The 13,109-nt window shown below is 38.3% G+C and overlaps 1 protein-coding gene across 3 annotated transcripts in view; it reads right to left on the bottom strand.

The window, feature by feature from the left end:
* Positions 1–7,857, bottom strand: part of LOC102201274 (cell division control protein 42 homolog) — an 18,048-nt gene extending 10,191 nt beyond the window's left edge. Inside the window, exons 1-2 of one of the 3 annotated variants that reach the window (XM_005745171.1) lie at positions 7,763–7,857; positions 2,250–2,354 (exon numbers count right to left, since the gene is read on the bottom strand). In XM_005745171.1, the coding sequence (XP_005745228.1) occupies positions 2,250–2,354 (105 nt within the window). In that variant the 5' untranslated portion in view covers positions 7,763–7,857. The other 2 variants (XM_005745170.1, XM_005745172.1) reach the window with 2 other exon arrangements.
* Between the last annotated feature and the right edge of the window lie 5,252 nt (positions 7,858–13,109).

Raw genomic sequence — 13,109 nt, 5'->3', positions numbered from 1 at the left:
CGTGTGAGAAAAGTGGTCAATAAAGAGATGCTGAAAAGCGTGTTCATGCAAACATCGTCGGTCTGCCGTGATATGTTTACAACGGGACTTCTGCTCCTGAACTTTTGCGCACAGCGTCTGCAAATCGGGGCTGTACGAAGTCACTTTCATCTTTACGCAGGACTGTAAGCTGTCGTCTGTGAGGCGTGAGCGGTGTTTGTTTTTAACATAGTTCACGGTGGAGCTGCTGACATAATGTGGATCCGAAGATCCATAATTGGCCTGCCTGGGGTTGAAAGTCTCGATAAATCCATGGCGTTTCGGCGGGTACACCGGCTTCTGTGAGTGTGACGCTTATTTTGAGCGATGAAAAAATAATAAAATATAATTTCATTTTTATATTTCAATATCACAATAAACTTCCAATTTAGAAATACAAGTTAAAAAAAAAAAAACTAACATAAATAAAATACACTTTAGCAAAATACTTCTAATTTATTTTCCCAAACCACGCGGAGCCGCACTAGAAGGACTAAAGAGCCGACCAATGGTTTAAGATATTTGAGAAAAATATATGTGATGTAATTTCAAGGTGCTGCTGACCGAAAGAGTTATAATAACACTAGAAATGTTATTAGAAAACACTGGATATATGTGGAGACCAAACATCACGTCTCATACAAACTTTGCCTACTATAAATGAACACAGTGAGACCAAATGGAAAAAGGAGGTTTGTTTCAGTTTGAGTGTCTGAAAAGGTGTGTTTTATTGTTCCTTGAATCCACCTCACCTCTGCTTGAATGGCACGTGCATAGTTGATGCACTGTTATATAATAACTGAGGGCAAAGCTTGTGTGAGCACAGAAAATTTAAGGGGACATGGATGTGTGCACATGTTCATCATCGGATGAAGAAATTTACAGTAGTCAGTCTTAAGTTAGAGATAGAACTTTATTAATCCCTCGGGTGGGTTCCTCTGGGAAATTCCTTACCAGACTGGTACAGGTAAGTATGATTGGTCTAGGTAAACTAAAGGGGACGGGTCTTTAACTTATCTGATGAAATTTCACATATTTTTGTATCATTTATGACCATTTGTTGACCAAACTTTAGTCGTAGCGTTCCACAGGGTTCTGTGCTAGGACCAATATTTTTCTCATTATACATGTTTTCTATGTCACAGAAACACTGCACATATTTTGATTTCTTTGACAATGATACACAATTAGATTAGGAAATTCAGAAATGAGTAAACTACAGGCTTGTCTCAAACAATTCAATTCCTGGATGACCTGTAATTTTCTGCTTCTACATTCAGACATATTTACACAAAGAAAGCTTTGAAATGACTACTGAAGTCTGTTGATTTTATATATATAAAAAAAAAAGACATTTATATGTGCGTCACATCAAGAAAGTTTCACATCACTAATTTGCCAATGCACTTCTTCTACAACTTCTCAACCACTACATGATGTTTTGCTGTGGAACACTATTAACAGACCTAGAGAAGTGAGAGTTACTGCTGCAGCACGCTTCATTTTGAATTTATCTGCACAAAATATTTGAAATGTTACAGTTACAAGCAAGACGTTTGCTTATATATCGTTTTACACAGCATAACGAAAATAAAGGACGAACAAACAGCCTGACTACAATGACTTGATTCAAACTTGTTATTGATCAGAGTAAAGTTCATCCTGTTTTTTTATTAAAATGATACACTCGTACCGCAGTACATGCAATACGTTTATGTACATATAAATGAAATGTAATCTTCTTTGAAGGTGATGTGTGTTAACGCATTTTCTATAGAACTGATCCAAGCCCATCAAAAGCCATTAAAGAAATATTTCAGTATAAAATATAAGAGTCATAAACGACCCAACTTGGTACTTTCAGTTCTTAAAAGACTCCAGAGTTTTATTACAGTGTACTACTACCAAGTTTTGGTACTCATTCCCATCTTTTAAAAATAAAAGTGAAGCTGAAATATGAGTGACACTCTCTCACTGAACTGGAAAGGTATGTGCATGCTGTAAATACAGTGGCGTCGATACTGACGATACTTTTTTCAGAAACCTGTTTATGTAACCTACGTACAGCATTTATCCATCTATCAGTATCACTCCACAGGAAAGACCTGCACACTGGGTGTTACAAGGAATAAAGTGGCCCGTGCTGCTGCTGTGCGTCAGCTCTCTGTCATTTCAAGTATTATTACTTTGGGGAAGTGAAAAAGTTAATCGTGTTATTTAAGACTACTCACCGTAGGAACGTATTCAGAGGGAAACTTGTTCGTCGTGTATGAGATGAGCAGGCATGTCTTTCCCACTGCACCGTCACCCACCACCACACACTTTATAGTTTGCATCTGAGGAGGAGAAAAGTAGAAAACCTTCTTATTAAAACAAACACAATCTCCATCTGTGTGTTTGTTTCTTTATCCCTGAACTGATCCTAAAACCACAAGGAGCTAGCTGCCAAACCTGGCACACAGGTACACCTTAGATCCCTGAGGTGTTCCTATGTATGTCATATATTTAAACGTCATCATGTTGTCTAGTAACCACCTACCAATGGGCTGATATGGCTCATTTATCGCATTTTTGCACCTTACAGAACCTTATAAAAATCACCATATCATTTTTATTTCACACAAAATTTTATTTTTATCCACAAAATTGAACTGTGCACCGATATAATGCACCTACAACACCTTATGAAAACACCTTGTTTTAATTTCATGATAAAAACACCACATTTAAATCCACAAAAGTTAGCATAGTAGCATAGTGAGCATATGCTGGTTAAGAAAAAAGGACATATCAGTAACTAAGTGTACAACAGAGGTGAGACAGGGAAGTGGGGTCTCTGGAAGACTGCTGGAATGACAAAATAAGCCCCTGACAGACCTTAATCAGGTGTTTGTCCATAATGAAAGTAATTATATATGTTATACATAATGGAAATCACTCGATGAGTGTTGCCTTTAAGACAAAAGCAACTTTTTGAGACAATCTGTACCAAGTCTAAAAGGATCTATGAGAATAATCTAAGGTTTAATCTACTTGAATCACTGAGAATGAAAGTATTAATAGGCTGTAGTTGTACTTCAGTCATTATCAAACTGAGCATCCGGTGCAACTGCTACATTTCAGGGGCTTTCCATAAGCGAGGTGATGCCCTGCTCTTGTTTCTGCACCTCCCACCAATGCTTCATGTGCAGAAGGGTAACCATGGCAACATAACTGTATACAAACAAGCCTTGACAATATGAGACAAAAGATTTCAGTCATTACAGTCGATGCTTATGACACAATTTCCAGTTACTTTTAATTAAGTTTTAGTGCAAGCAGACGCAGCTGCTCTGTAACAGGTTGATTTTATACAGAAGCAAATAAATGTGAGAAAACGACTTCTCCAACCACCCTCTTAATCAAATGATTTTTATCTACATGTAATTTCCACACAACTTTAGTATATCAAATGAAGTCATGTATAAATTTTAGCTTCATACTGTGAGTGTTTTCCAAGTTGCAGGCCCTCAAAGTAGACAACGGGCTATATTTTGTGTCGTTTCATCTGTATTATTTTTTCACCTTATCTTCAGGGCTAAAAAACACATTTAGGTGTTGTTAAAAACATCACTCAAATCAATCAAGTGTCCAAATCTCATGCCAAAATTTTGTTTGAGAATTGTTTTTTAACTTTGAGCACCAGTTTAAAGGGATATATCACCAGCAAAATCTCACACAGTAATGTCAGTAGGCATTGTTACACTGGCTCTTTGGTCTGTTTTCTTATAACTCCCCTGGACAAAACCTACATGCATTTCTGGACAGCTTTAAGGGTCATATTAACATGCAAGATTTTCTATGTAGTTATGTTTTGATACTATGCTCAACTTGCCACTGTGTTGTGTCAAGTAAGAGGGCGAAGCATTAACTAATTTACTATGTATAGATGCTTATGGGTGATCAAAATGTAGATTAAATTACTTTTCCAAACACCTGCTCAGTTGCAGGTTTAAGAATTATTAAATGGTTTTTATGCCCTTTTTTCCCTGCCTGTTTGCATCAGGTGATATGAAAATGCGGAGTCAGTATGAGACTGGCTGATGGAAACACTGCCTGGTCTGTGGCGCGATGTTTACTACACAATGACTAGAGAACCTGTGACCTCTCTGATGCCGAGCAGCTCTCATACCCACTCTGCGGCTTCATTAAGAAGGACAATGGTTAGAGGGCTATGGCCTGCCACTTCATCACTGGCTCTTTGTTTGGGTAAATTTGCAGTGCCAGAATTCAGCTGAACTCTGATGAGTCAGAAACAAGGTGGCCAGTCATTTGCAGGCATGAAGACACCAGTTATGTCTGCAGAATTCATTTGTCAGCAAAACATAGTTTTGGGAAATTAGCGCTAGCTGAGTCTTTTCAATGCCCCTTTCTGCCCCAGTTGCATCCAGATAATTTTCATTACAGGGCTCATTTCTAAAACCCTAAGCATTTTAGCTTAGGGGTGGGCTGTAGCTCAGGCGGTAGAGCAGGTCATCTACTGATCAGAAGATTGGTGGTTTGATTACTGGCTTCCCCCTAGTCTACATGCCAAATATCCTTGGGCAAGATACTAACCGACGCATCCATTGGAGTGTGAATGTGCATGAATCTTAGATAGGCACTAACAGCTTAGAAAAGGTGCTTGTGTGAATTGGTGTGACTGGCCGAATGAATTTGTTGTAAAGCTCTTTGAGTGCTCAGAGTAGAAAAGCGCTATATAAGAACGAGTCCATTTACCATTTAGCAGAGTTCAGTTTGATCACAAGTGGGACTACAAAGACCAGTGAAAGATAATGTACAATTAATATTTAGTATTCTATATATGTTGAAGGACATTCTCAAAACGTCTAAATACTAAACTACTTTGGACGTCAGTTTGCCTTAAGATGCAACTACTGCTACAACTTTCAATAGCTCAGTTTTCTTGGTTGCTTTGGTTGCCCGAATTGATGTCCTTATTCAAGACTAGCGAAATACTTATTGTTGAAATATGTTAGTTTAAAAGACTTGCTGTTAGACTGAACTGCTGTATTCTTGTCAGTTTACTTTGCTTTTATGGGAAAACAGAAAATGTTTTTATAGAAAAATAACATTTTTTATGTCTGAAGAAAACTTCAATTACACTTGAGGCCAACTCCAAAAATTAGCCAAAATTCATTAGCTAACATCTTGTCAATCATAAGTCATTTGCTAATAACTGCAATTTAACACTTAGATCCACCCATCACCTGTAATGCAGTGTTTCAACACACCAAGATGGTAAACGCAAGCTTGGGACGGGACTTTTACTAGAGTAGGATGTCACGACAGCTATGTCTTTTATCTATCTGTACTGTAATAATGCTTGTGGCTGGCCGACACATTTCTACTACTGTTTGTGAGTAAAAATATTTTGTTTTCATACTATTTGGTATTTGAATAATATCAACATTAGCTGAGATTTGAATTTGAATGCTAATCAATAAAATCAAAAATCAAAATCAAATCAATACATCAGAAATAAAGCAATGGACTTGTGTTAAATATTTTGGGATATTTAAAATTTTTACCCCTGATTTATCACAAAGGTTCTGGATGGCGCTCATTTGTAGTGAGTGTAGGCCATCAACCCGCTGTTTACTACAGCTTTTAAAATGCCGGCTGTAAAGCGTCCACATCTATTTACTCAGGAGGAGGTTGTAAAGCTTTGTGAAAGTAGTCCGATATGAGTCGATGAGTCAGTGAATCTCACTTCTGACCAATGACAGCTATACTGAGGTGAGATTAACCTTTCTGCCGGTAAGCACTCCTGCGTTTGCCAGTGTTACCTGGTATTACTGAAAGCTTCTTTGAAATGGATCAGTTGTCAGACTCTAACACTAAGCAAATAGCCTCTCATACCATTTAAGAACATAATCAAGTTGTTTATCAGAGGAAAAGTGTTATTTATACACACTCAAGCCATTAGCTGACATAATATTAGCCTATATCCGGTAGTTGTTATCGGCGGCTCATTGTCAGCTGCCCAGAGATGTGGATGTTGGATGTGTGATCTGCTGACATGAATCATATAAATATGCCTGTCGACATACACATTCCTATGCTAGAGCCCTGACTTGAGTCCAGGAGATCAGGCTTTAGGTGAAGAGGATGAGATGGAGATAAGAGAGGAGAGAGCGTTAGTGGAGGGTGTAGAAGAAGGAGGAGAGGATGAGAAATGTATCATAATTGGCACTTCACAGTAGTACTCAGGAATCTGGAACGTGCTAATAGAAATACAGTGGGATACAGAGAATTATACATCTATTATATAATTTGGCACTCCCCCACTTAAAGTCACTTCTGACTCTAAAAATAAAATTACATTAAAAATAACAGCAGGAGCCAAAACAACAACTTTGTGGCTTTAAAAATCTAAGCAGAATGCAAAATTAATGATGCTGGTTGTATCTGTCTTTTCTATACGGTCTATGGAAACAACAGACAGACAACAGCACCTGACATTGATAAATTTTATCATTTGTTCAGATAATTAGTCAACGCATCCCATAACAATACTAACAACTGGAGTTCACCAACTCAAATGAACGTGAGCAAGAAACCATGTAGATAATGGTTTATTTATGCTAAAAAACAAGATACTAGTATAGCTTTATATCCTACATATCTTTCCATCCCGTTCCCTCACCCGGCTGCAGCAGATGCAGAGTTTTTTCCTTCCCTATGTGGCCAAAGGGTTGCTCATAGGGGGTCATCTGATTGTTGGGATTTTCTCTGTATTCTCTGTATTATTGTAGGGGCTTTACCTTACAATATAAAGCGCCTTGAGGCAACTGTGTGATTTAATGCTATATAAAAAATTTTGAACCTAATCGAATCGCCTTTAAAAGCTAAAATATCCCAAAAATTTTAAAATGGTAACTTCAAGGATAGCATAGTGTTTATAAGTTTTATATAAGACACTTTCAACTTTCGTTGTCAAATTTAAGATAGATTTTGTATGAGGTACTACCAACAGCAGTTTAATAACACCGACTCGTCAAATAGAAAAGTCAACAGAACCCTGAGCAAACACCGACAACTTCAACTTATTTATGGCAACTTTTTCAGCTGTAAATGGTTAAAAATCCATTCAAGTGTTGCTGCTTTTCACTCACTTCCGCATGTGAAGCTGTGCCACTTACTTACTGTAAGATTTTAATCGCAGGCCTGCTACTTGTACAGTAACTGAGTACAGATTTCTTTATGTTTTAAGGCCTAACGTCGCTACCTGCTGACAGTTTTTCACGGAAATAATCTGCTAAAAGTTTATCATTAAAAGTTTTACTTCTTCGAAGCTCGCTAACTGAGGCTAAGCTAACCTAAAGTTACATCCGCCCAGACCCCCACCCACAGCAAAATAACCTGCTTAAAAGTATTTTAACATAAAGATAATGACAAAAAACAAACTTAAAAGACGCGTGTGTAAACTTTATAAATAAGAGGGTTAAACGTTGTAGTTTACCTCCCAAAAATATAAAAACAAAAAAACAACGTACCGGTAACTTTGGGCAGAGATTTAACAGCGAAGCTAGCTTAAAGTTAGCTCAAGGAAATCATTTGTTTTGACAACTACCGTATAGGAGAGTGAGCTGTCAGCTCACTAACAGCCAGTTTTAACTCCGGAAAGATGAGCCCAACACCTCCCGGTGATTTTTGTGGATATTTCAGTATTTACCACCGATAAATCGTTAACGTCACTTACAGCGCCTACCTTTTCAAGCCACAGCCGCTGGACTTGCTATAATGCGGTGCTACGTTCAGGTGCTTCCTGTAAACTACCCCTCCTCACCCGAGGCGGAAGGCGGAACTATGACCCATGTTATATTCAAGTTCCTCTGTTTTTATTACTCTTCATGTATAAAAACGTTTGTTAATTCTAACTCGCTTTAATTTAGTTAACATCACAAAAATATATAAATTAAAAGTTATGGTACATGAGTTTTTATTCATTATTTATTTAGTTTTTATTTCCGGTTTTAATTTTAACAAAATCAAGCTTTGTGTGGAAGGTATGTGAGAATTTTTATGGCTTAAAAATCACCACGTTCCTGTACTTAAACCAATCACTGTAAAATACAATCTTTATTAATCTTTCAGTCTTTCTTTTATTAGTCTTTTATTCTGTAATTGATTTAAAACAACACGGCCACAGGTAATAGGTAATGTATTCATTATTTTAAAAAAAAAAATCGTATTAAAATAACACTGTATTACATTATAGTTACATTACAGTGCAGGTGTAATGTAAATTCTTGTGCAATCACAAAAAACAGGCTGGCACTCAAAGGTCTGCTCGTGCCGGTTATGACATTTACATCACTGAGAAATTTTGCATCTGTAAGAAATGCTAATTTTATATTTTTTAATTTTATATTTTTCTCAGAAAAATAGGAAAATTTGCTTAACATGATCAAACACCCAGTCAGGCCTTCACCTGTCCAAGCCTATGAGGGAATCATGCTCACCACATTGGTGGCTTTGCGCAGTGACATCGTCACAGCTTGGAAACATTTATAGGAGTAAAGATTTTTAAAGTTTCATCGTTTCAAACTGTTGCAACATCTCTTTCATTAACATTGCAGTAAATGCCAACACGATCATAAACTTGTGTCTTTAATTTGGCTGTGGCAGCAGGGGCACTTGCTAAAATGGTAGGAAACCTGGGAGGTCAGCATGGCCAAAACAGTGCAGCTAGTGCCTGCGGATGTGACGTCACTTTGTCTTTGTCGTCACTTTGTCTCCCTGCAACAACCAGGTGTAAATAGGTTCTTATATTCACCACCTGAGCTAGAGCACAAGCTTATTTCTAATCCTCTGCTCAGTTTTCAATTTTCAGAGCTTAGTTTCTACGGTCTTTAAACATTTTCTTTCTTTCTTCGAGATTTGTGGTTAAATTATGTCTCTTCTTTCTGTTATTATTCATTGTGTTTTTTGTCACAGATTTTTTAAAATACATGTGTCTAAAATAGAAAGTAAAACAATTTTATCGTGATCAAACAAAACCAGGACAACAGAGAAGTGGTTTCACCCATTTTTGGTTGAGAAGAAAATGATTTAAAAGATAATCTAAAACAGTCCCTGGATGCACAATCAGAGGTCATCTTAGCATTAAAAGGTACAACATAGAGCCACGTAATCGAATTTAAAACTGATATTTTAGGTTAGCAGTAGAGATTTGCATTAATAACCTGGCTCCAGTTCGATAAAATGTAAAAACCACACATAGACTGACAGATTTTCCTCAGTGATCACCAGAGGGAGATAAAGTACACACTGAGGGTACTTTTGTTTTTCTTTTTAGGGTCACTGCAATGCTCATTGTCAAGGGCCATTTTACATGCTTTAACACAACCAGAGAGCGTCCTGGTGTTCTCTGCTACTTCAGAAATCTCCATGGATTCATTCACTCCACACTTGCTGACATTGCCATTTGAGCAACGAAAAAATTAGGAAAAGATTTCAAATTTAAGGCACCTTTAAAATGAGCAATTCAGCCTGTAACGTGCTACATTTTTTGTATCTGTTTAACAAAACATGTTAAATTTCATTGTATATGATTAGTATTAGCCACTGAATGCGTGCCCTCCTTGTTTAATCTATAGACAACATGGATGTAACACTGTGAAATCGCTCATCGCTTAATGAAATCCTGTTTTGGAGTCTCATGCTGATAGTTTTTGCCTTCGTTATCTTTGCTAACAACTATACTTTATTTACAAAACAAAACTCCCTGATATAATATTTTATTCAATATGACCTGAAATGAGTGGCTAAGGCAGAAAATGATTATTTACTGCAGTAATAGAGCAAAGAGTCCAAACTTTTTTCCAATAGTCTTCTGTGCAAACAGATTTCTTTTTGCAACTAGAGGTGTTGCCCCCTGCTGGTCATTAAAAATGCCTTTAAAAAAGTTTTAAGTCATCCAAGAAATAACTAAGTATATTATAGTATACTATACAAGTTCTTACACCAATCCAATCTAATTTGTTTCCCTTGACCGCAGTGGAAAACAGCGTGAGGTCAGGGAAGAGCTGTTCTGCTGTGTCGAAATGATCAGACTCTGGTCGATAATGAGTTAGGAATTGGATGTGGACAGTTCATAAGCTTGTAAAAATAGCCATGTAGATGAGTATGAGTGAATATGCAAGCTGGTCCTCTGTATTATGTCTTTAATAGGGATAAATCTGTTTGTTTGGTTGGCCTGGTCAGCACTGATGTGCTGGAGGTGAAGGGAGACCTCGCCAAGGGAAAGGCTTGTCGACTTTCAGCGATAATGCAGCAGAAAATGAGATAATTACAATGCGAGGTGCTCCTCTATTACTCCGTCCCTCTGGATGGCCTCGCTGTTTTTCTCACTTCACATGCATTTCATTGCTTTTTGATCTCATCAGTGCTTTTTGGGGGAAAAAATCCTCTTTGTTGCTCCCTCATGTTTTTTCCTCATCTGCCCCCATTTATTTCTCTCTCTCTCTCCTTCTGTATATATGTTTCTCTTAGTCGCTCACCCATAGCTAACCACAGGGATTGATGCCAATGACGATGTGCCGCTTGTCTCCCAAAGATAATCCCATTAAACTCAGGAATTTAATTATAGATTATCTCACACTCTCGCACACACACAGAAGCGCACCCAGAGACGTTCGCACAGGTGGATGTATGCACCTGCCCGATAATACTCTTGCATGCAGGCAAAGACACACCATAATAGACAACCGTGACACACACTGAGCACACACTGGCTTCACCCTTTTGCCCTATCAATGTGTATCAGTGTCACTCTCAGCATTAGCAGCGTCACCGGTCTGTTTTTAGAGCAGCAAGGACACAGCTCAACACGATTCTGCACAGAACAAAGGAAGAACAATGAAGTTATGGTGAGCTCTGTCCAGAACGCAGTCACAGTTCCTGTAAACTCATCAGTTTAGAAGCATTTTCAGGACACGACGGTGGATTTGTGCCGCAGGCCAGAATTTGATTTGGTGAAAGTAAAATTTTATTGGTGAAAGATCACTGGAGTCTTTGGTTACACCACCATAACTTAACCAAGTTACAAACAAATCAGGAAATATCACACAACACCAGTGAAAATATAGAGATATAAGTTTTAGTTAAATCATGATTACAAGTTAATATGGAAAGCACCTTCGCTGTGTGGTAAAAAGTGGATAAATTAGCGTGTACGTGCATTAAAGGGACAAAACTAAAAATCAAAACAGAAGAAACAAAGCTGGTTAGTTTCTCAAGAGCATTTCTTTCATCTCTCATTCTGTAAAGAGTAAACATGCTTTTAGCCTTCTGCCCTACACATGGATATCTACTAAAGAAAAACATCTGCTGGGTAAAAATGAATAGGATGCACAAAATATGAAATCCAGGCAATTCATTTTCTTTTTTACAGACTCCCAAACAATCAGTAAATTAGCTGCTGGAACTGACAGCCCTCATTATAAACAGCTTCAATTTAAGGCTCGGGGTTTTATCCAAGCACTGAATCATCATAAATTTAGGTTATATATGCTTAAATGCAGATTTTTGGTAATTACGCTCTGAAAACTTTACATTTTCACCACCAGAGGGCAACATTTTGCCAGTCGGTATGTTGCTACTGTTCTTTAATTTCTTTAATTTCTTTTTTAGTCCTTCCTCATGTCCCCACAAGGATTTTCCCGTTTTCAGGCAAACATTGTAACTAACAGTTGATGTGTTTAATGACTCGCCTGGTTAAACAGGTTAAATCAGTATTACAGGAAAGTACAGCACGGCCATAGTTCAACTTCACTCGATATCTTTTTAGTGCAACACACAATTTTTGCTTGTTATGTCATATTTATCTCCCTACAACATGAGCATTACACACACTGAGCATCATGTCGTGTGAGTATAGTGGAGAAGGCTCAATTATGTAACCATATATACATCAGCTGAACCCCACTGCAGCACCAGAGAGAGGCAGGGAGACACGCAGCGCGAGAACCGGTGCTGCCTTCATCTATTTTTACCTCCTCTGTCAGGCAAAGAGCCTCTGCACCCCATCCTCATCCCTCCGTCCATCTCCTCCTTTTTAATTAACCCTCCTCTTCCTCTCCCCATCTCCCTTCTGAGTCATCTCCCTCCCTTCCTCCCTCTGACACACACTCGCACATATATATCACCCCCTCCTTCTCTCCTCTTCTCTTCCTCCTCCCCTCCTGTTTCTCTCTCTCTCTCATCGCTCTGCCTCTCCAGTATTTTCTCAGTCGCCGTAAAAGGCAGAACTCACTCACACACACACACACACACACCGGCATCAGGTAAAGGCAGGAAATCCTCTCTTCCTCTTTGCATCTTTGTGTTCCTGCATCACTGTGATTGCGTGTCTTTTCTGTGTGCTGCATAGCAGATACAGAAGGTTGTGCACGAGAATGAAATGCTTCAGTTTTAGGTCTTACTGCATGTGTGTGTGAGAGGTCGTAGTCCAACTGTGTATGTGTGTGTGTGTGTAAGACCGGAAGTCATGCATGTGTGTGCATCTACTGAAAGATGTGTGTAAGCGTCAGTTTTAGATGTGTGTCTAAATGTTGCATTGTTGTGGCTTTCAAAAATGTGTGTGTGCGTATACAGGAGGAAGGAAATGATGTGTATTTGTCTGTGTGTGTTTTGGCAACATGCACATAATCTGTGTGAACAACCTCTTGCAAGAACGCATTGGTTTGATGTCTTGTGGCAGCTTGTGTGTGTGTGTGTGTGTGTGTGTGTGTGAGAGAGAGCTGCAGTTTTAGATACTAATTTGTGGTTTATTTATGTGTGTCATGGCTTTTTGTGTGTGTGAGCTGGTTTGTGAGAGGGGGAGGAGGGTTAAAGCTTTCAACTGTCATTATGAAGTGTAAGTGTGTGTGTGTGTGTGTTTGCTAGATGTGTTATGACAAACTATCTAACAGAAAATGTGTGTGTCTGTTTGCTGCCTGCATTTCCTTTGGTTTCTTGTAAAATGGCTGTCAAGTGTATCGCGTGTGTATTTGGTCATGTGAGTCTTGGCTGTAGGAATGCTATGTGTGTGTGTGTGTGTGTGT

The sequence above is a fragment of the Pundamilia nyererei genome, unplaced genomic scaffold (assembly GCF_000239375.1).
Source record: "Pundamilia nyererei isolate P.nyererei 1_Seehausen unplaced genomic scaffold, PunNye1.0 scaffold00155, whole genome shotgun sequence".
Taxonomy (NCBI): Eukaryota; Metazoa; Chordata; class Actinopteri; order Cichliformes; family Cichlidae; genus Pundamilia; species Pundamilia nyererei.
The sequence above is the reverse complement of the archived record's forward strand: the minus strand, read 5'-3'. Positions and strand labels throughout refer to the sequence as shown.